This window comes from Fukomys damarensis, unplaced genomic scaffold, assembly GCF_012274545.1.
Source record: "Fukomys damarensis isolate Sample0158 unplaced genomic scaffold, DMR_v1.0_HiC HiC_scaffold_18, whole genome shotgun sequence".
NCBI lineage: Eukaryota > Metazoa > Chordata > Mammalia > Rodentia > Bathyergidae > Fukomys > Fukomys damarensis.
In genome coordinates this window covers 8,012,773-8,036,487 of record NW_022900930.1, presented here as the reverse complement: position 1 = coordinate 8,036,487, position 23,715 = coordinate 8,012,773, and the positions used below count along the sequence as shown (strand labels likewise).

The window sequence follows — 23,715 nt, the reverse complement described above, 5'->3', positions numbered from 1 at the left end:
ACAACGTTCCACAGATATTCCACAAATAATTATCAAGACTAAACTACTCATCTTCCCCAAAAATCTGACGTTTATTTTTTCTCCATTGATATCACCACAAAACTTGGTTTGAATCCTTTAAACTAGGTAATCCACATCTGAGCATCTTCTTCCTCTGTTTATCCCTTTCTTGAACAGATCTCAGGTACACAGAACTGGGGTAATCACAGTCATCGGTAGATGGCATACTCTCTTCACTGCAGCGAGAATAAACCTGCAGAAACTCGTCACTCCAACACGTGCTTCAAGAACCCCTGGAGGGACTGCCACTTAGAGTCGCTGCCCCCAGGGATCAGAAGAGTCTCTTCAGCTTTCACATGTTGGACCAACAATATACTCAATCAGATCATTTGGCTTTTACATTCCTATTTTCAAGGACTTGAAATATATCAATTCCAAATTCCTATGCGGGCCAAAACATCGTGATATGTATAGAAATTTTGCTCTCAAAAGAAAAACCTATATAAATGAATTGGTGTATCAGTGTTCTATATAAATTCATCAGTAAAGCAAAGCATTCAAGGTAGGGGACCCTCTTTCTGGCAGAGATTCGTTTCCTCCAAATGTATCAAATGCCTCCTGGTACAGCTTCTTTTGGGATTTCAAACACAAAGCCTACTATTAACAATGGTGTTTGCATAAGATTATAGTACTTTCAGGTAAACCTGGCTTCCTAAAGAGCACAGTGACCTCAGGCCTCTTGAGGATGCACAGGCCATTTGTTTATCAGTTGCTCAGTTCCATTCCTACCCTTCGGTGCTATGCGTGGATAGCACGGGCCTGAGATCCTGAGTGCTTCGTGTCTCAGGTTTCCTGGACAACTGGCTTGCAATTAGCTCCTATCATTGAACGTGCTGCGGGGAGACTGGAAGGTGGAAGAGAAGAAGAGGAACCTCCAGCAGCAGAGGCCCAGAGACGCCAGCCTGGGCACCCCTCTCCCTCCCCTCTACTTCCCCAGCCCAGGGAGGCAGTGGTTGACTGCAAGCACTCAGTTAGTGCATCCTTCTCCTTCCTTCTCGGCTCTGTCAGCCCTTCAACCTTGTATGACCCTTCCTGTAAGAAACTCCTTTTTAAAATATCTGTGTTTGTTTCGTATAAGAATATTAACAATACAGAGGCTTACTTCAAAAGCTTAGGATTTCTGATTGCAACTTTAAGGGTGGGGGGTGCCAGGAATCAAACTCAGGACCTTGTGCTTGTAAGGTAGGCGCAGCACCACTGAGCTAAATTCCTGGCCCTGATTGCAACTTATTATTTCAAGTTCTGCTGCAAGTTTGACTTGCTCCTTTAAGTTTCTAAAACATATGTGTTTTTCGAGATTCTATCCCCTTCTTACCATAATCTTATGTAAAATCTTCTATTTTCCCCTCAGAGTCACTTTCCTGTTTATTTCTTAGTCCGTCGGGTGAGACTGTGAAAACATTAAAATGCACACTTCCTATGAAAAGAAAATATAAAATCAGACAATAAGGCTCCTGTTAAAAGAGAAACTATCGGGCCGGGGATTTAGGTCAGTGGTTTGGTGGCCTGCCTTGCAAGCACAAGGACCTGAGTTCAATCCCTGGTACCAGAAAATAAATAAACAAACAAACAAACAAATAAATAAATAAAAGATAAACTATCAAGGCCAGGATTTGGCTCAGTGGTTCTGCCACCTGCCTCGCAAGTGCAAGGTCCCTAGTTCAATCCCCAGTACCAAAAAAAAAAAGAAAAGAAAGAAAGAAACCATCAAAATTACTTGAAAATCAAAATCACTTTCTTCATTCAGGTTCTGTGTGAATTTCTTCTCTGAGCTGTGAAATAAAGTATACAGAATAGTAAGACTCACACAGCTAAACTGTGTTTGACCACATTCTAAGTTTTAACGCAAAATTACAACTTCTATCCACAGCATTTCTTGAGATTTACACATAAAAAGAGATGAGGAGTTTCCGGTTACTAAAAGATTTTTACTATAGAGCTTTTTATTCATCTAAACTAAAAACCCATGGTCAAAAGATTTAAAAACTTACGAAGCAATTTACAAATTATGACTTATAAGAAAGTGGTAATTCATACATTATCTAACTGTGAGTCACCTCAGCTGTAACCAAACTCCCAGAGACCTCTCTGAGTTATTCTCATTTCCAGCTTTGAATTAAATCGTTTGTCTCACAAAGCTCAAACAACTTCTAGTGTTTGAGATCTCCATTAAAGAGTGCGACCTCCCTGTTACAGCTGTCTATAGTAAGCAGAAAGCAAATTAAGGTACTTCTGGCAGCTTCTAAATGAAAGCACAAAACCAATTATTTCCTCCAACAATCAGAAAAAGTTGGAATTCAGTGTTGTTAAGAGGAGAACGAGTTGGAAGGTAAGCAGGAGCAACAGTTTCCAGCCTCAGGCACTGGCCTCTACTTAGATAAACAGGGTCTGGGATGGCATCTATGGGATACCAAAGCTAGCTCTGAGAGGCCCATAATGCTCTGCGGAACCCCAACGAGGAACCTTCACAAGAAGGCTGCCTAACTCTGAAGGCTTGGGAGTATCTCTCAAGGCAGTTGGAAGCATTTGTTTTTAGTTTCTAACAACCAAGTTAAGCATGTCTACCCTCCAGATACAGGAAAGCAGGCAAATCACTACCACACACTTGACCTAAGTTGGAAGCCATGTCCTGAAAACATAAATTCCTCATTCTTAAAACCCACAGTTGTCCTCTCTGTTTAATTATCTTAGAGTCTCTGTCTACTGATGGGAGAGAGAGTGTGGAAGACAGCACTGTCCTCCAAAGTTCATCATGTCCGGGACGTTCCCTGTTCCCAACTGGATTTCCTAAAGTACCTGTCCATCAGTGAAACAGTAACAACGTGATTAGGGGTTTTAGGTCTACATTAAGAATCTCTAGAAATACAATATAAATTGCACTTTATAGGTGCAGGTCCAATACTATAAACAAATAAAATTCAACTATCCTACAGTAGTTGAAAAAAAAAAAAGAAGACAGTAAAAAGCATAAAGCAAAAGACAAACATCTTCCTTTTTTTTTTTTTTTTTTTTGTACCAGGGATTGAACTCCCGGTCTTCGCACTTGCGAGGCAGGCAGTAGCACTACTGAGCTAAATCCCTGGCCCCTAATAATTTTTCTGTTATTTAAGCCTTTTTCATTAATTTCCTAAGAATAATGCATGCTCAACAGAAGATATTCTAATGAACTCAGAAACATAAAGTAGAAAAGGGAGAAGGAAAGAGGAAGACGAGGTGCAGTTATCACCCATCTTCCTAAAGAAAACCAACTTTCAATGCTGAGGGCTTTTCCCCATATGTGTATGTGTTTTCTATGGGGCACTGCAGCTGTGTGCGTGAGAGAGAGAATGTTTATGTGAGCGTGTTGAGTGTGTACATGCAAGCTTACATAAGAACATACTTATTTCAACCCATCAGTGGAGTCACTACCAACATATCTTGAGAGAAAGAACTTACAGTAAGATTAATTTATTCTTTATTGATAATACTAAGGTAAAATCAGACTTATACTCAAAAGCCCATCCTGTAAAGGTTATGACTCAAAGAAAGAACAGAATGGGCTTTAAAATAAATGAAAATTCCCACCTTGATCATGACAAGGGACGCCTAACAGGCAAGTCTCCATGCTCTGTGGTCAATGTATCCCTGTCACCCAAAGCTGTAGCTCCTGTGTGAAGTGCATGTGGCACAGATCCGGAGCTGAGCACAGTATACAGCAGCAGGCAAGCAGGCACACAGGGAACGGCACTGGACATGGCGGAGCAGAGCAAGGCTCTTGGAGAGTGATCTCCTTACACAAAGTTTGGGGTTTGTTGCATGTTCTTGGACAGTAAAGCTACAGAGCTTTCAGCTCGTACAGCCATTGTGTCACCATCTGGAAAGTCCTCACCAGCATGTGGAGAAATGGCAGAGAACAATGTCTTCATTGTTCATTCAGTGATGTGTTGAATCACTGAACAAAATAGAACTGCCCGCCTAGATTTCTGGCTAACTTAATAGGTACCACTAAGCACTCTGTCAGGTTTTTGATACTTGAAGCCTAATGCATCTGAATGATGATGGCCTAATGTTTGGAATATCTGTATGACACGTGTTTGGGTGTTTAAGAAGCAGTGCAGTAGATGAGACTTCCTTCATTTTTCCTAAACAGGTTAAGTTGCTACTGCAATGGGACCCCGCGAATCTAATATCTCTGCAGGAAGAGCTTCCCAAGTTTCACAGCATGTCATGTTGGCTGTTCCCCGTTCAGTTATCTGGTGAACATCTATATGCTCAAGTGCAGCTATGTGTGCATTCCCCCGGCTCCCCACCAGTCAGGGAGTCCCTCAAAAACCCAAGTTGTGTTTATCTTTGCTGGAAGAAATTAACATACTTCCAGCAATATAGTGTGTATTCAAAGATATTCAGAAAATAAATGAATGAATTGCTGGGTCTTATTTTATAAAAAAATAAAACCTTAGCTTATTCTACATTATGGCTTCTGTCTAGATGTCCCCAAAAGCCTCTTACAGCCATAAACGGAGCTTTTCAGAAATGGCTGGATCTAGCACGTGTGATGCTCGGATCGAGGATGTATGATTACTAAATCAGTTCACTGATAGTTCTGGGTGTGGACAACGGGAAGGCTCTCCCTGAGTGTGATTGCTGCCTACTCTAAGGGTGGACACCCTGGACAGAATATAAGGAACAGAAAGAGGGCAGTCTATCACCTGTCACTTGCTGCTTGCTGCTTTTGTTGCCTTCTGCCTGCCATGAACTATCTCTCCTCTGTGACTCCCCTCTGCCATGCTGCCCTGCTTTGGAGCCAACAACTATTAACTGAAACCTCTACAAACTGAGATACAATAAGTCTTTCCTCCTTTAACTTTAGGTGTAAGGTATTTTGTCTCAACAACATGAAAAGTAACTAAGATATTCTGGCAATAAGATATAAACAGTAAGTAGGAAGTAAAAGTAGACAGCAATTACCTGGCAGGGGGACATAGCTTAAATGTGGGTCCACTGGAAATTTTAAAAATAATCTTAAAATTAATTTTAAGCATTGAAATATGGGGCAGGCCTCCATAAAACTGTCATCGGAAAGCTCCATCTATCTCATTACAAGCAAAGAAAAATCTCAGTTCACATTCCCAGCTGTTAGAAATAGTGAATTGTGTTTCAATCCAACAAGGGCAACAGGTTTCTATGAACACGAAAGGGTATCTTACGTTAGGGAGAAATTGGTGATACAGACTGAGATCCTCACTACCTCGCCTTAGGAACTCTATCCTGTCTCATTTAACCTAAGTGTAACACTTTTATTGTATTATTTAAATATTTAAATATTTCTCGGTAGACTACTATTTGACACGATTACATCATTAAAATAATAAAATATAAGCAACACTTTAATATGCAGGTATTCTTTACAAAAATATATAAAGTCAATGATTTGAGAAGAAAATTAATGAGTTATAAGAACAAAAAATGAGATACTAAAGAATTAGACTCAACTTAAGCTTTAGTACAGAAGATGTTTCAGTTGGAGATAATTTCTTGATTACTCTGTGCTAATCACACTTTGATTTATTATATGAAAGCACCTTAGAAGTCAGTCATGGGAAAATACTAAGATTCATTCTAATCTTCAGCTTGTGTTAAGTCCATAAAATTACAACTAGCAAATAAATCATTAAGTCAAATGTCTTAAGCATGCCTGAGAAGCTTTATATGAATCAAATGTGTAAGTAAACAAATAAATTAAATTCTGTTAAAGGCAGGGAAAATTACCAGTTTGCTGCTTGAGCTCATAAAATTTAATTATCTATTTCTATTTTGCTTCAAAATTTTCAAGCGTTAAAAACACTCAAACATGGGTAGGAAATTCCTACAATCCTTTCAGAGGCCAATTTAACAGTATGTGTCAAAATGTTACTTTAATTTATGCAATGACACAGCAATTCAGATATTTAGAGAAATAATACACGTATGAGCAGAGACATATACATATGTTGCAGTGACTGTTATAGTTTGGGTCTGATGTGCCCAACATTAACTAAAGGCTTGGTCTGCAGCCTGATACGACTTAGAAGTGGGGGAACCTACAAGGTGTAAGATTTGATGGAAGTCTGGCCACTTGGGGCAGGTCTTTGGGACCCTGTGCCCTTCCTCGCCCTCTTTTTGCTTTCTGGTCACCATGACGTAGTGCTCCAACCAGAATGCGCTGCCTCACCACTGCCCCAAAAGCAATGGGACCAAGTGACTATGGACTGCAACCTCTGAGCCCATGAGCCAAAGTAAACCTTTTCTTCTTTAAAGCTGTGTCTCAGGTATTTTGGCACAAAGGGGGAAAGCTGGCTAACACACTAATATAACAACAATGCAAAGAAACAGAAGTAACCTAAAGAAAGTCTGCAGAGGAATGACTAAATAAATTTGGGTACAAGGGTGTTGGTATCAACAAGAAGTGGACCACACACCACATCTGCTGCCACCCCAACACATTTGTTTGGTTTTGTTACATCTTACATTATGCAGAACTGTTTTTGTACAAATTGTTTAAAAGTTATTTATGCAAGGTTTGAATGCATACCAGTGCTTTTATTGTCTTGAGATTGCCAACCTTCCTGGTTCCCTTTAGGTAGGAGAGAACTTAATGTGTACTTCATCGACACATCTGTGCCCAGGCCTGAGCCAGCGGGCAAGTCTTCCGCTTCAACGCATGTTTAGCCGGAAGCCAGAGCCACCGTGGGCATAAGGAAGCCGCACGAGCATGTGGTGGATAGATGTGAGTTACAGTCCAAGTGAGACACATTGCCAAGTTTCCTCCACAGAGAAGTCACTTTTTACTCAAGATTTTACGAGTGAAATGTAGCCTTTTGCGCTCAGGAGGGATTTGTTCCAGCATGAGCTCTTGTCCCTCACATCGACCTACTTTATCCTATGAGTCAAGGTGTAGAATAAAAGCGCCCGCGTGGCGGTTCTTTTCCTTTGGTTCTCACTTAGGTTTGTGAGCTGGCCATTTACTAGTTGTGAACTTCTGCATTCATTAAGTGCCATTGTCTCTGGTGGTGTTTCATAGACTTCCCCAACACGGTTTTACCTTTGAATTTTATATACAATTGTACAAAAATAAATAAATAAAAATAAAATTGGGTATACCTATACTATAGAATCAATATAGTTTTAACAATAAGAAAGCAAAATGGTATAATCTAACGTGAAAAATCTATTTTAGAAAAAAATGGACAAAACTACAGGCTAACATCAATTATGCTTAAAAATTCTAAAAGGACAGTCATCCTTCAGAGTGGAATAAAGCTTACGAAAATGAAGATAAAATTTCTTCTTTTCCTGAGCAACTTTTTTATTGGTCTCATTTTGCCACAAGGGATAAATTCATGCATTCTTTGTATAACTTTGAAAAACCAAAAAATTTAAAACACAGAAACATCTCTCTGAAGACAAGCATAAAAAAGATTCACAAACTTAGTAAAACATGCAGAGGCTCACAGATATACCCCTGAAATTGTCATATCCTCCCCAGTGGTATTTGGGAAATGCTACCCTTGAAATCCTGCCTGCTCATATAACTATCATATTTCAGAATTTATGTGGGAAATTACATGGCAGAGTACAGTGTCAGAGAAACCTACCCCAAAAGGCAAATGTGAATATTATAACTTACTTAAATACCAGCAGGCGAATGTGTTCTGCTAACATACACCTGATGAATTTCTTCAGATGTAAGAGAGCTTAGGTTAGCACCCATCCTCTTGAGATGCTGTTAGAAAAATGCCTTATGCAATTTCGATTAAAAATGGCTTGTATTTTAAAAATTAAACTGACATTAAAATAATCAAGCTGGAATTCATCAAACTAAGCACTTTGAAATAGTTAGACATTAATTTATTAATTGCTGTGCTTTCAAATACATATTTCCTAGCCATGGTTATATTTAAAACTAAATGATGGCAGTGCTGGGGTTCTTAAAATAGTGCTTGAAAAGCAGAAAATACAATATGTCACTAATAAAGTAGAAAACTAATCTATAAAGAATACAAAAACAATTTTTTTAACTCAGTTGAAATTAGGTAAACAATGCATAAGCCCTTAGCAAATTCTGTAACCAGGTTTTGTTTCCAGAAGGATTCTCCCCAAGCTGGGAACCTTGTAGCTAAAGGTTTTGAGGTAGTCACAAAATGCCCATTCCTTAACAGTTTAGAAGCTCCCACCCTGGTACCTTAATGTCCTTTTTAGTACTTCCTACATGGAGCCACAGTGACCCACCTCATCACAATCTGTTTAAGACTTACCCAGCTTTACCACTGAAAATCCCATAACCAAGGAATTCCCTGAGTCCTAGGCAATTCAGGATACTTAGCCAATCCCAGGCTCCTGCCAAAGGAGGAGAAATAAATATGGCAAGGAGGAGAAAACTGCCCAGGCTCCTGACCTGAGCATGGGCAGAAAGAGGCATCAACTGGGTGTAGTCAGGTTACAACACAGGATATCAGATTTAGTCCCCTGACTGGAAAATAGAAGCATCTCAAAAACATGCTGTACAAAAAGACACCACACAAAAAACAGTACAGAGTGGATGATCCAATTTCTACGATTTCTTTAAAGTGACTAACCTACAGTGACAGCAATTGGGTCACTGGTTACCTGGGGTGGGAGGAAAAATCAGTGATGGTCTTACAGAGGGTCACGAGAACTTCCTCGGAAATTTTCTGTATCTTGCTGGGATAGTAGTGGTGATAAAATATAAATAAACATAAATAAATACAATACTTAGATGCAAAAAATTACGTATCTGTCCAGCTGCAGACTTAAAATGTGTATAATCGCTATATGTAAACTTCGCCTTTAAAGAACTGATTTTAATTAAAGACATTTTAACCAAAGAGGTAAATCCCATGTATGCTTTTTGAGGCACTATTCAAAATAGCTAACATACAGAACTAACTAGGTGCTCAGCAACAGAGGAAGAGATAAAGAAAATGTAGCATAACACAATGCAATAGTTTACACCCATAAAAAGAAAATCCTGTTCCTCATTGCAAAACAAACGGAAACAGAGATCATTATGTTAAGCATAATAAGCCAGGCACAGAAAGGTAAGTACCATATGATCACTCTTATATGTGGAATACAAAAAAAAAAAGTTGATTTCACAGAAGCTGGGAGTGGAATGGTAGTTACCAGAGGCCAGGAAGAACGGGACAGAGGAAAGAGTGATCACAGTGCAGGGTCAGGGATAAGGAGTTAGAGTGTGCTTTTCACAGTAGGATGATTACAGCTAAGAACAATGTACTGTACATTCCAAAACCAGGAGACAGGATTTTGAATGCTTCCACCATACAGAGATGATAAATGAGGAAACAGATATGTTTAACCTAATTTTAACATGACTTAAACAATCTGACTGTGATATATACGGGTATACAAGGTGTATATGGATTAAAACACGACACTCCATTCATATGTAGTTTTTATTTTTTAATGATATCAATTAAAAATAAAATTTAATTTTTTAAAGTGTTGTTTCTAAAAAGAGGAGTGAGATGCTCCATTGCCAAAGAGATACAGGACAGAAGGAAGCAGCATCTTTCTCCAGAGTGAGGCAGTGGCTGGGGGAGGTCGAAGCACTACGGTCACTTTCAACTTGACATTTATAGAACTCAAAGGAGCGGCAGCACATTACCCTACTTCCTTATCCAAAATCAATTCAAAGTTCACTCAGAACGTGTGCAGTCCCTCAACAAGGACAAGTGTGCAGGTTCCGTCTCTGGAAATATGGATAGCTAATATTCCCCCCTTTGCGTGGTTTTTTTCACTGTTGTATCTAAGAACTCACGAAATGACTGGAACAGCGGAGACACAGGGAAGGGGAGGTGGTAAAGCTATGACTGTCTTTGAATAGAACAACAGAGCAAGGGACCCATACACGCAGCTTCTAGTATGAAGATCGCCCCACCCACAGGAGCCCATTCCACAAAAACAAGAAGTGGATTTGCTTCATGAGGTGGTCTCTGTTCTGACCTTGATACTATTTTTGATTACTTCAAGAAAATGTCTGAGAATTGGCTGAGTACTAGGAGGCAGAGGTACAGACTCTGGATAGGAGGATGCAAGTACCCAAGAGGGGACAGGAGGGATCTAACAGTGTCCTTCAATAAATCAGGTAGCACTTCCTTAGGGAAATGTCCTAGAATGTTTGATTTTTCCCTGATCCAAGGCCACCTCCACATTTCAGTTCTCTGCCTCTTTTGTAATTCTCACTCCCCAGAGATTGGCTGGTATATGAAGCCGGAACTGGTGGAATCCGCTTTGTTACTAAGCAGCCTCAAGAGAAAGAATGTTAGCACCCACAGGAGAGGTGTGCTGCCTGCTGGTGGTGACCCTGGGGGAGGAAAGGAGCCCAACCTTTAAGCAGCCCATTGGGCGCCTTTAAGAATGCGTTCTGAAAATTTCTCAAGTGAAAACGCCAGAAGTCTCGCGCCTGATACATTCTTGGCAAGGATAAGGCCCATGAGCCTTTGGGCACAAGTGTGCGTGCACACACACATCTCTACATGCCAAATGTCTGCTGGTTCCTGTTAGCCAGCAAAACGGCTCTTTGCATTGAACCAGCAGAGCCAAACATCATCCCAGAATTATTTCCCGGTTGGGAAATGGGAAGTTATTGGACTGACTCTTCCATCTAAAGGTATGTGGCAAAGTCCAACACACAGCAGAGATCCTGGCCCCGTAAAACACCAGAGAGGCTTCCATCTTCTGCAACCTGAGAGCCGGGCTGGCACGCAGAGGACCTAGGCCAGACCCTCGGCCGGCGCCTGCTCCTGATGAGCACCCCTCACAGCCACTGTGAGCGTTTCCACCATACCATCAGGTCCCCTCTGGCTAATAATGAGCAGCGGGTAGCGCTGGGTATTACGATCTGGGTCGGTCAGAAGCCAAACCTTGAAAACAAATCCTCCCTGAGTAACTTGGAGCTAGTGTTCGGGAAAGGTAATGGCACCACAGAGATAGCATCACGTTTGTGGGAGAGGAATTAAGAGGATTAGAAATGGTGAATGACGCTATGTGAAAAGTGCCACATTCACTGATCCAAGGTAACAAAATTAAGGCAGAATAACAAAAGCAGGATGAAGGGGTGAGGCGGGGAAATGTGAGGCACTTTTAATCGACAGCATCGCTGGAACTAGGCCAAAATGAACCAAGGAGTTTCATTTTGTATGCTTTTATTAATCGAGGCTGATTTTTTCCCTAGGCTGAAAAGAGGTTCTGGCTTAACTTGACTAAATAGCTTTACAGCAAAAGAAAACCAACAGTAACATTAGTAGTAAGAAAATAGAATTTGTATTTGTAAAAGAAAAAAAAAATCTTCATTTTGGATTTAGAATTACAATACGCCAAACTCAAAGGCAGTAACCAAGATCACCATCTTAGGACCAGCTCTAAACACAGCCCTTTGAATGTCACTGGGTGGCAGCTGGGAGCTCTGAAACACAAACACCCATCCTCACCCTTGCCCGGCTACCCCCCTAATAGTTCAGGGCAGGGCCAGGTGACTCCTGGGTTGTCCCTGCAGACAAGACATACAGAGTCCCATCTCCTTGGGCACATGATGCAGGCCTCAACCACAGAGTGATACAAGAAAGCAAGGATAAGAAAATATCGGCCCCTCCATCCCAGGACATCAGCCTCACAGCAGGAGCACAGCCTGGGCAGTGGCTTAGACCTGGGCTATGAGCGCTGCCCCGGCTCTGGGTGCCAAGCCTGTGAAGCTAACCCCAGGAAGGACTCCTTAATGCTCTCCTTTCACTCATCACATCTGCACTGCCATCCTAGAGACCCCGGGTGCCGCAGCACTGCAGTAATGGGTCCATGCACAAGAGGATGGGAAAGCGCAAAAGGAAAAGTATTTCACTTCCTGGGTATGTAAGGAATATATACACAGGTACATGGTTTTTTTCCTCTACTTCTGAGGATAAACTGAAGGCCTTTATACTGACCTATATCCCCAGCCCTTATCTGAGGTACGATTTCACTAAGTCACTAAACTGCCCAGGCAAATTTGTGATCCTCCTGCCTCCCTCTCCCAAAGTGATAGGATTACAGGTATGTACCACTATGCCTGCTTATATTTATTTTTTTATTACAATGCTTGCATTATGCTATGGTCTGATTTTTTGTGTCCCCCTGCAAATTCCTGTTTAAGTCCTCATGTAATGGTACTAGGGGGTGAGGTCATATAGGTGGTACTTCAGTTTAGATGGGGTTATGAGGGCAGAATTCCCAGGATGTGACACTGTTGTCCTTGCAAATGGACAAGATTTCACAGCTCTCAATCTTACTACCACGTGAGGACACAGCAGAAACTCATCTGCAGGCCAGGAAGAGGACACTCAGCAGACATGGGATCTGCATCCACACTGATCTTGAGCTTCCCAGCTTCTAGATCGGGGAGAGATGAACGTTGTCGTTTAAGCCACCCACCTAGTCTATGGTAACTTGTTACAATAGCCCAAAGTGACTAAGATACACTTATATGCTGAAAACTATCAAATGTTTCCTTTCTCTTCCAGCATTTCTGTCCTTCTCTGGTTACTCTAGCAAGTGTCTTTATTGCACCAAATAAGTCAGAGTTTAAGTGAGTAATGCAGCAAGTGATGCCATACAAAGGTATTAGTACAATGCCATAATACACTATTGGAAAAAAGCAAATTTCAATACATATGAGTAATTACTACCATAGGTACATCTCATCCCCTCAAATGAGCCAAACAAGGGCTGGAGGTATAGCTTCATGGTAGAATAATTGCCTACCATGTATAAGGCTGTAAATTCAATCCCCAGTAATGTTAAAAAAACGGATAAATTAAAAATAAAACGAGCTAAATAGAATTTGATGTAAAGATAAACTCAATTCCTATGTATTATTTCCCAAATATCTGTGTTAGTTTTTCTATTACTGTAGCAAATGCCTGAGATAATCAAGTTATAAAAAGAAAGGCTTATCAGGCTCACAGTTTTGGAGGTTTCAGTCCATATTTGGTTGGCCATGTTGCTTTGGGCCTGTTGCAGCATATCATGGTGGGAACACATGACAAAGAAAACCACGGACCTCATGGCTGGGAAGCAAAAGACACAGAGAGGGAGGAGCCTTGGTCCCTCTGGGACACATCATGTAATGACTTTGAGGACCCCCACTAGACCCCACCTCATGATGGCTCCACCTCCTCCAGAGGGCCACGTTGGGGACCAGACACACCGGCCTCTGAAGAGGGAACCTAAGGCCACACGAGAGCAGCAGTTTCCCTCTGAAGGTTATAAACTTTAGAGTAAGTAACCAAAGTCTTAACAATCTAACCTCCTCTAACTTGACTAAACTTGCCCTTCTTCTCTTTCAAACAATAAAATGCTTTATTTCCTTCTCTATATTTCTAAAAATTCCCCAAAGTTGTCAGCCACCTGCAGTGAGCTGTGCCTAAAGCACTTTTCAATCTCCTAGTTAAGTACAAGTTATCTTTCCCCATCACAAAATCCTACTGAAACAACTATAAAAAACAAACAAACAAACATACCAAACTACAGTACTAGAGAAAAGATTCAGAGGAGAGATTTAAATGTGTTTTTTAAAAGATGGAGCTGCAGACCCAAAGGAAGAAAGTGCTCTGGAAAAAGAGCAGGCCCCCTGGCCTTAGGAATACTTGAAAAGTGAAGGACTAGGCAGTGACAGGGACTTTGAAGGGAGGGATGGCGGGTAATAAAGATTAATGAAAGAAATCTAATCGCAGTACAATTAAGCGCCAGTGACCATAGCCTGTGACCAATGCACTCCCAGCCAGGAGACAGTGACTCCCTCCAGAGTCTTGCAATCAAAATCTCCATATTTGGTTGAATCAGGTACTACCTGAGGTAGGGTGAAATCTAAAACTATAAATAGAAGACTCACTGGAAAATAAAGCCACAGGAACTATTCCCCAGCAGCTCCCAGAATGTTGACGCAAGGTCTGTGTGATACACATCCCCTTTGGAAACTGAGTGGCATGGAGAAATAATCACACTAACTATACTGACAATGGTCTCCCAAGTGGATACCAGGTACAATTAGCCTCCCCCAAGACCTGCAAGAGACAGTACAGGAAAAAAATTAAGTATCAGAATTTATTTTACCAAAGAAGTATTTCTTTATTGCATTCACAAAAAAAAAAAATAAAAGAAAGTAAAAGCAATAAAGGAGTGTGGTGGTATACCACTCAAATTTAAGAACTCTGGAATTGCAAGTTTGAGCCCAGCCTGGGCAACTTAGTGACTAATACAAAATTAAATATAAAGTCCTGGTGATATAGTTCCATGCAAAGGCCCTAGGTTTAAATCTCCAGTACTGAAAAAATAAAAATAAGAAAGGAAGTATAGGGCCAGGGATTTAGCTCAGCGGTTCGGTGGCCTGCCTTGCAAGTGCAAGGACCCGAGTTCAATCCCCGGTACCCAAAAAAAAAAAGAAAAGGAAGTATAGGAAAAATAAAAGAAATCTTCTAGAAAGCAGAACAAAATGGCAAAGTGATGGAAAAGAAAAAAAAAATAAATTAAAATGTAGAGAATTAACCAGGAGCTCAATATCCACTTAGTAAGATTTTCAAAACTATAGATCAGAAGGCAAGACTGAGACTGCGTCAGTACATACATTTTCAGAGCTGAATTACAGAGCCTCCGGACTAAAGAGCTATTAAGCGCCATGGATGGAAAAGAGTCAAAGTTACACATACCTTCCCATCTCAGGGACAAAATAGCTGACACCAACTTAAAGAAGAGGTTTTTTCTGGCTCACATTTTAGAAGTTTCAGTGCTTGCCTGGTGCCCAGTTTCAGACAAAAGTGTCTCAGTGGAAAGGTCTGAATAGAGGAAAGTAGCTCACCTCATGGTAGACAGGAAATAGAGACACAGTCACGGGAGGAGACAGGAAGGTAAATAAACCCTTTAAGGTCATGTGACTTGCCTCTCCGTACCAGACCTCATCTCCTAATAAAAATCCAGCTACAACACCTCCATAATACAATAAGTTCCCAAATGGCTTTGGGGGCCATTTTAGATCTAAATCATAACATCAGCAAGGGGTGGTGGTACATACCTGTAATCTCAGCACTCACTGAGGAGGCTGAGGCAGGAGGATCACCATGAGTTCAAGGCCAGCCTTGGCTGCATAGTGAGTTCAAGGCCAGTCTGAACTACATAGTTAAATCCTGTCTTAAAGAACCAAAAGTTAATTAATTAATTAATTAATTAATTTAAAAAACACTGTGTCTGCATGAATTTTTAGGAAACTGGTTATTTATAAAGGAATGGGAAGCAGAATATTAGTAGGTACAAAAAGTAATGACCTGAAATGAATATTAACTTACTTCCAGATACTAATGTTCTTTGGTTGGTATACACGGTACCTTGCCTTCAAAGATACAGACAGTGTGTCCACCCAAATCAACAGTCCAGTGTACTGTAACTACCTAAAGTGGCCTGTGCAACTTACTAGCCCAAAGTTCTGTAAAAGGGAATCAAAAAGACATCACACTTCTAGAAGACAATGGAGTAAAGCCTTTGAAATTCCAAGGAAGAAGTGTTCCAATCCAAACTTTCCTTCCACTCTTCTGAGGAAATGATTAGAAGATTGGCTACAGCCACTCAAGGGGAAAAAATCAAGACAGGAGAAAATGTGGGATTGAGGATTCAGGAAATCCATCATACACAGAAAAACACAAGACAAAAATTCCCCAGGATACTCAGACCTCCAGGATCAGAATGTGCAGGAACACACATCATGGTTAGAGAGTAACGAATTTAGTTTAAAGAACTTTTATAAGGAGGTCTGGAGTACAAATGACCCCTAAGGTAAAGTAAAATTGGCCATGTTAGACCATTAATTTTAATTACTTTATCCAAAATATATTTATAATCATGTGTGGTGTGTGATACATCTGATAGGACACTTAAAATTAATGGTAATTAATAAAATCATAGACATTTTAAAAAGTCAATGACTAATTCAAGATAAAATATACAAAAATGGAAGTATAATCAATGTCTGCATATCAAGCAATATTTTTGCAGTAATAAACGACACTGGTGAAATGATATGATATTTATAATTTATCGAAAGTTATGGGAGGAGGAGGACGTATTCAGGAATAATCAAATCCAAGACAGAGGGAATCAAGGGTGTTGGAATGGAGTGAAGAGTAAGGACACTTCTCATTTCATCTGTTCTTGTTTGCTTATGAAAATGGCCATGATGAAAAGTTGAGATTATAACAACTTACGTTGTATTCAATGATTTCTGGGGTAATATAATTTGTCTATATTAGATTGGAGGACTGCAGACAAGTGTCTGAGGAAATTCATTAAAAATAAGCAAAGTAACTACTTGTCTTAAGAAATAAAGGTATGGCTGGGTGCGTCCGCGCTTGCCTGTGATCCCAGCACTGGGGAGGCTGAGGCAGGAGGACTGTCATGAGTTCAAAGCCAGCGTGGGTTACAAGGTGAGTTCAAGGCCTGCCTGAACTATATACTAAGATCCTGTTTCTAAGGAAACAAATAAGTACTTAAAAAAAAGATAAAAATACAGACACATTTAGAAATATGAACGTAAACTCCAAAAGAAAATGAACTGCCTTTTTGATTAAAAAATTACTTGATTTTTTCAAGTATTACTTTGGTAAAAACTAAATTAAATAAAATTCTTTGTCTTCTTAAAATATTGTTACTATGATGGTAATAACTTCAATGTCTTTTTTCCTCTCTCTAGTGAAATAAAAGGATTAAGGGGCAAAAGTTGAGCATTTTAGAAAGCATCCCTGGAAACGGCAGAACCCGGCAGTCTGCGTCACCATTAGGTTTCACTATGCACAGTGCCCTCTAGTGCTGCCTCATGGGAAACCACCCGGAATTCTCTTCTCTAGAAAACTTTTACATTTTATTTTAGCTTGTAGTAGGTATGTGCAGGACACGTTTACACTCCTTGTCTTCAGCTGGTACATGGACTTAACACATCCAAATTCCTTGTTTTTATGCCTTTACATCCCCTTTTTCCCTCTCTAGATCCCCTTAGAGAAAGATCTCCATAGTTCGTGTTACCTGTCTTTAATTTTGCTCTTTATTTTCACTCTGGGTTTCTCATGTAAAAAAACAAAACAAACAAAAAAACCCATGTGCTATTTAAGCTTATGTGTACTAGAAATTTACTCAGCTCTTCAAAGGCCACGTTCTAGCTTCTGTTTGAATCACCCAGGGCCTGTGCGGTCAGTCTCCTATTTCCCGGACCCGGAACTCAGGCTGGAATCATTAGTTTCTTGGTATGGCTTAATTATGGACTCAGAAGGTTCTGAGGAGTGTCCTGGGAGCTTATGAGTGATTAAGTAATACTGAATGTGTCCCAGCTTCCAAACAACAAGAACTTCTGGCCCTCACCTCCTAGACAGCAGCTGCTTCAGAACCAAACACGGTGCCGGACAGAGTCAGACACATGCGTGCTCGGTGCACAGGCTGTGCTCCCGTTCTGAGCTCATTTTGTCATCTGTGGGAATCTGAAGTGTTCTCTGCATAGGAGAGTGGCAGAGTTATCATTAACAGCTCCTTCAACTACATTATCAAATGAATACGGACAAAGACACACACGTCATCTAAGTCATTCTGGAGGGGAAATTAAATGAGAAGAGGTCTCACCCCAAAAAAAAGCAACAAACAACCCCGGCTTTTCACCGCTCTTTCCTTTGCCACGAGATGAATGCATTTATTTCCTTTATTTAGCACTTGATAAAGTCACATAGTTTCCCTCCCAAAGCCCTGCTGGGCACTCACTTCCAGGCCCTGTTCATCCTCTTCTGGGTTACAGAGGGAGCACCTCGGCACCACTGACCTCAGTTCCTGGTGTCTGAGCTGTTGCTTCCCCATCCCAGGCTGCAGAGGGCCGTCCTCACCAGCCTTGCTGATCACCAGAGAGGAGGGCTGCTGTCACCGCCTCACAGTAAGGGTGGGTGCATGCTCCACCTCTAACTCTTGCTTAGAAGAGCTCACAAAGACTTTCCTTCTTGGTAGCTACATTCAAGGCCGGAAATTCTGTAACTAGCTCCAAAGTGATTGTGACTCTGGCTCCTGCTCTGTGAGCAGAGGCCCTAATCCTCTATCTTTGTACCTACTTGATTAATACTTTAGGCAGGAAAAATCTCAATAAAAATCAAGAGGACACTTCTGACAATTTTGTACCTCACAGACATGCCCAATAGAACGTGAACCCTTCAAATTCTGAGTCTTTGCTGGCAATCAGTGATTATAAACTGTCCCCCTAAAATGCAGTATCTTATTATTTATGGTTTGATTAATGTCTCAAAGACATACATATATACAGGGCACAAGAAAACAACGTATTATTTGACACATTGAAAAGGGTATATCTATCTATAGGCCCAATGAGTGAAAAGCAGCCACGGCCAAAATCTTTTCAAAAACTGCAACGAAGTTTTTATGAATAGGGAGGGAGGAGGGGTTGAAGGGAGGGCAGGGGAAAAAATAAGAACCAAGGTAGGTTACGTAAAGGTATCGATTTCCAATGATGAATGTCATTATACTGTATATCTAAAAACCTAAAATGTACCAATAAAATTAATTTTTTAAAAAATCACCAGAGCATGAGGGGACCACACCAGGGCCCCGCCCAACAGAACCATTCTGGAGAGGCCACAGGGGGCCAAGTGTAGCACAGAAGACTCCCGCATGCCCGAGCCACCAATCCACCCTGTGATGATTTTTAATTTTTTGGAAAAAACAGTTTTAAAAAATCACCAGAGTATATGAGAAAGAATGTGGCCTTTGGAACCACAGGAATTAGGGTTAAAAATTCAGTTTAGCCACCTGTGACTTGAAACATATTACCATAGCTTAGATACAGCACCCTCCCTCCTCTTTCACATGAGGAAAATACTGACCATGTCCCACTAGGCTGTACTTCTTTTCCTGCTAAACAGCTGACAAACTGGATTTACTAACCTCAAAGACAAAGGGCTCCACTCTTGCAGCTCTCTGCTTCCCCCTGTTGTCAGGTCACTGCTTTTACCACAAAAATCTCATTCCTCGCAGGACCAGCAAGGTGCAGCATTTATCGATGCCTTCCTACATGCTGGGTACTCTGCTCAGTTTTAGAAATGCAGAAGTGAAGCTGGGCATGGTGGTGCATTCCTGCAATCCTACTTTGGAGGCTGAGGCAGGAGGACCTCAAGTTCAAGGTCAGCCTGGGCAATTTAGCCAGACCCAGTGTCAAAAGAGCTGAGGATGTGCTCTGCGCAAGACCCTAGAGCCAATTCCTAATACTGGAGGCTCAGGGCACAAATTACAGAATATACCAGTTAGCAAGTCTGGAAAAATCCCTGTTGTCATGGAGCTTGCAATACAGCAGAAAAGAGAAATATCTGTCAAGCAATCATGTAAGTGAGTGTAACAGTAGAACTCAGAGGTGCTACAGAATGCTAGGGGAGCAGCTGAGCTTGCCAGAGAAGCCAAAGTAGGCTTCTCAGTGGTGGGGACGGACTGAGATTGAAGAATGAGCGAAAGTAGAACAGACGGGGAAGGAACTTTCCAGAGGGAGAATCAGCACGTGTGGTGAGGTCTGTGGTGGGAGCCACAAGACGAGGGCAACGGGAAGGAGGAGGCAGAGAAGAGGCCGAGGTGATGCAGGTGGGTGAGCTGCAGGCTCCTGTGGGATCCAGGTAAGCGTCAGGACATTCAAGGGGAGCTTGAGAGAAGTGAAGACGTTCTGGAAACGCTCTCCGTATTCAGGCGACAGCGGAGAATCGAAAGAATGTCACGAGGGTGAAGGAGAGGAAGCCCCGGGGATGACTCTCACTCTCCTGGCTCGTGTAAACGGGTGGACGCTGGTGACTGTGACCTCTGCAGCGGGCACCAGGCCCACAGTAGTTACTCAGGCCCAGCGCCCAGATGAGAGACCTGGAGTGAAGGTGGGAGAGTCTGGTTATCTGCAGGTGGGCTGCAGCCTGGGTCAGGGAGACACCCCCAAGCCAGCACTCAACACTGAACAGAGTCAGGCCATTCTGTGCTGCCCCGGCAACATGCCCCGCACTGAGGAACTCACACAGAAATGCATCTGGCTCCGGTTTCTAGGCACCAGCAAGTCCAAGGGTGCGGAGGAGCGGGAGCTATAGTGAGGGACTTCATGCTAGAGGAGTAGATGATGGAGCAAGACACGGAGAAAGAAAGGGCTGAGCTCACTTTTACAACCCGTCTATTCCCAAGATAACTAACCCACTCCTAGAACAGAGACATTAATCCACTCATGAGGGCAGAGGCTTCCTGACCTGATCACCTCTCCTGAGGTCCCATCCCTCAACGCTGTTGCATGGGGTACTAAGTTTCCAACACAAATGTTTTAAAAACAGCGTATGTTTGCAGTACGTAATGGTTACCACCATTTGGGGGCATGCACATATGCATATATACATTACTTTGATGGTTTTCCATTTCTTTACCCCTCCCCTCCGCATTCCCCTCTCCCCTGAAACCCTTCTCCGTTTCCTAAAAGTCTCTTTGTCTGCTACCATCTCTCCTTTGTTTTATACTTTTATTTATTCATATTTTAAGTTTCTCATATATGAGAAAATCACGCTATATTTAACTTTCTGTGTCTGACTTATTTCTCTTAACATTACTGTCTCAAGGTGCATTTATTTTCCTGCAAATAACATGATTTTGTTCTTTATACCTGAGTAATATTCCACTTCATGTACAGACCACATTTTCTTTACCTATTTGTCTGTTGACGGGCATCTAAGCTATGTTCAGAGTTTAGCTATTGATAATATATGAGCTTTCAGAGACACATTCAAACCACAGCAGGCTCTAGGGGACTTCTGAGGTAAGACCTCAAGATGGGCTATTTGGAACTTTTTAGAGTTTGGGAGAGTTTTACAGTGATTGAGATTGTTACTGCCATTCGGTGGGAAGAAACCAGGGTTGCCAGGCTCCATGCAGAGTATAACACAAGTGACAGAAGAAAGGCTCCATGACCCACATGTTATAAAAATTTTGAAGCTGTTTTTAATTATCTGAGCAAAGAATCTCACCTCATCTTACATATAAACAGCAAAGCTTGCATTTCTTGCCCAGTTGTAACTTACAGGAATTTCCCAAGAATGTAAGAATTTCCTCAGAGGAAAGGTTTACAGCAATTTATGTCATATAAAAACATGCAGTATATCTTTATCTACCCTACTCACCAGATCTGGCACTGTGCAACTTCTGGATTTTCCCCGAAGTTAAAATGTGCATGAACGGTAAACACTCTGAGTCAATTCAGGACATCAAGGCAAGTAAGACACTCATGACAGAAAACTTCCAGAGCTGCTTCAGAAAGTTGCAAGAATGATGGGAGGAGTGTGTTCAAAGCCAGAGGGAGGATTCTGAGGAGGATTAATGGCAATGTGACTTTAACAGTAATAAATCTTTTAAAGTTTAAATATTCATCATATGATTTGATAATTACTAGATCATTTCGTATGTTTGTTAATGTGGCCTTTATTTCTTCAGTGGAAACTGGGGACCCGGGCTATCTTCACTAGTCAGAGAGGGAGGGAAGAAGGGGGCACCGTGGGCAGCACTTGGAATTGGCACCCCAATTCTGATTGGTCCCTATTCACACACAGCATTTAGAGAGCCCATGAAACTCGCTTACTGGATTTTATGAAAGTAAATACAAATCTTTGCATTCTAAATTAATCCCTGACACTCAAGCTTCCTATGAGCAGATGCATAGGTAAGGAAGTTACAGAGAGTACCACAATGCAGCCTGTTATGGAAGGCAAAAAGGTTGTTTAAGATGTACCATACTACACGGGGGCTCGGTGATAGAACACTTACTTAGCTCTCACAAAGCCCTGGGTTTAGTCCTCTGCACCACAAAAGGCAAACAAAAATTTTACTTAAATTTACTGAGCCATATGCTTAAGATTAGTGATATTCATTAATGTTTCATCTTAATTTAATAGTTTTCTTTAAGAACACTATCATAAGTGGGCCCCAACTTTAGAAACCCCATGTCTCTGAAGGTCATTCTTTAAAGGGATTACAGATTTTAAAGTGGACTCTGATCATACAAAATATTGCCTATGTCCATAAACGATATTGAATAGGAATGCAAAGTCATGAAAAATACGGACTGTCTCTATTCCATTTTAGTGCTAATATTTTCATTAAAGTGTCCCCCATGAGCTCCGTGATCTTGTCTAATCACCTAGAGTGGCCTTAGGAAAGAAACCAAAGCACGGATGCAGAGAAGCTGTAGAAAAAGGTGCCTCTTCAGAAACCAGGTTACACAATTTCCTTACACATACTCAAATACTCAGAGGATAGCAAGTGTGTGATCTGTGTGACTAATGCAGTTTTTCTCAGAATCCAGACTCATCCACTGGGCATAAAGGACAATCAGTACAGAGCTTCAGCCTAACCTAACACAAAACCTTGAGACCATCCTATTAGGTAATATCCATTCTCTCTAGGGTAAAACATCTGTCTTTCAGATTTCTCAGAACCCATCACCTTCCTCAACTGTTCTCCACAATGTGCCTGCCAGGGAAAAGGAGGTCCTGAGAACAGTGTCGGTTCTGCCCTCTGGTCTCTCTATCTCTGAGTCACCTGTCCTCTTCCACACCCTGCGGGATCCTCTGTTGACATCTCTGTCCCCCTATCTCTCCGGGATAAGGCTATCAATGGAACAAACAAGACCCTGATAAGAGTGACTGATGCTGGGACTGTAGATGAAAGCCACACTCTTGGGGTGGATGAGCTCAGTTGCCCTACAGCTGATCTCTACCGTAACTCACTCTGCCCAAGGCTTGGGCCAAGTGTTGCCCTTATGCCCTCAGTGTAAGCTGATGTCCAATATCAGAACACAGAAGCTTGGACAGCAGGCTAGATGTTCCCTGCTTCTATCTGCCAGTCTACCCAACTAACAACACTGGACCCTGCATCTTAGTGCATGATCTGCTGTCTTTGTGATTTCTCAACTTATCAAAATATTTCTAAAGTCCCCTCTTCAAAATTTAAATGAAAAGCAGGATTTGTCATGGGCAAATATAAAACACAAGCTTTACAGGGCATGGTGGTGCATACCTGTAATTCTACCACTCTAGGAGACTGAGACAGGAGGACTGCAAGTTTGAGTTCCATCTGGGAAACTTAGTGACTTAATGAGAACCTGACTCAAAATTAAAAAAATAAAAAGTGTGCATGCCCTGGATTCAATCCCCAGAGCCACAGTAAGTCAATCAGTCAGTCAATAAATAAATAAATAGCCTCTACTATCTTCCTCTTCCTCTCTGCCCTGGTTCTCCTCCCACCACCACCCATGACTAAAAGTCCTTTTCCTTTTATCACAGAGCAGCATGGATTGCGAGCAAACATCACAACTGGCAAGAGTAAATACTCAAGAGACATCTATGAGAAATCTCTATGCTCCAGAATACATATTCTAGACTCAGATATTCTAGTCTTGGATAAAGACAAAGAAGGAACTAAATAAATGTAGAAAATCCTCAAAGGCTGGGGATGTAGTTCAGTGGTTGAGCTTATGTTCAGCTTGTGCTAGGCCCTGAGTTTGATCCCCACGACCAGAAAAAAAAAAAAAAAAAAAAA

At 41.4% G+C, this 23,715-nt stretch overlaps 1 protein-coding gene across 6 annotated transcripts in view; it reads right to left on the bottom strand.

Moving 5' to 3' along the window:
• Fut10 (fucosyltransferase 10) overlaps window positions 1–23,715 on the bottom strand; it is an 82,514-nt gene that overhangs the window by 27,733 nt on the left and 31,066 nt on the right. Inside the window, exon 4 of one of the 6 annotated variants that reach the window (XM_010604403.1) lies at window positions 21,452–21,485. The exons of the other annotated variants lie outside the window; for them this stretch is intronic. Coding sequence (XP_010602705.1) covers window positions 21,466–21,485 — 20 coding nt within the window. The 3' untranslated portion in view covers window positions 21,452–21,465. Of the gene's footprint in view, window positions 1–21,451; window positions 21,486–23,715 lie in introns of those variants that run through there. 6 annotated transcript variants of the gene reach the window in all.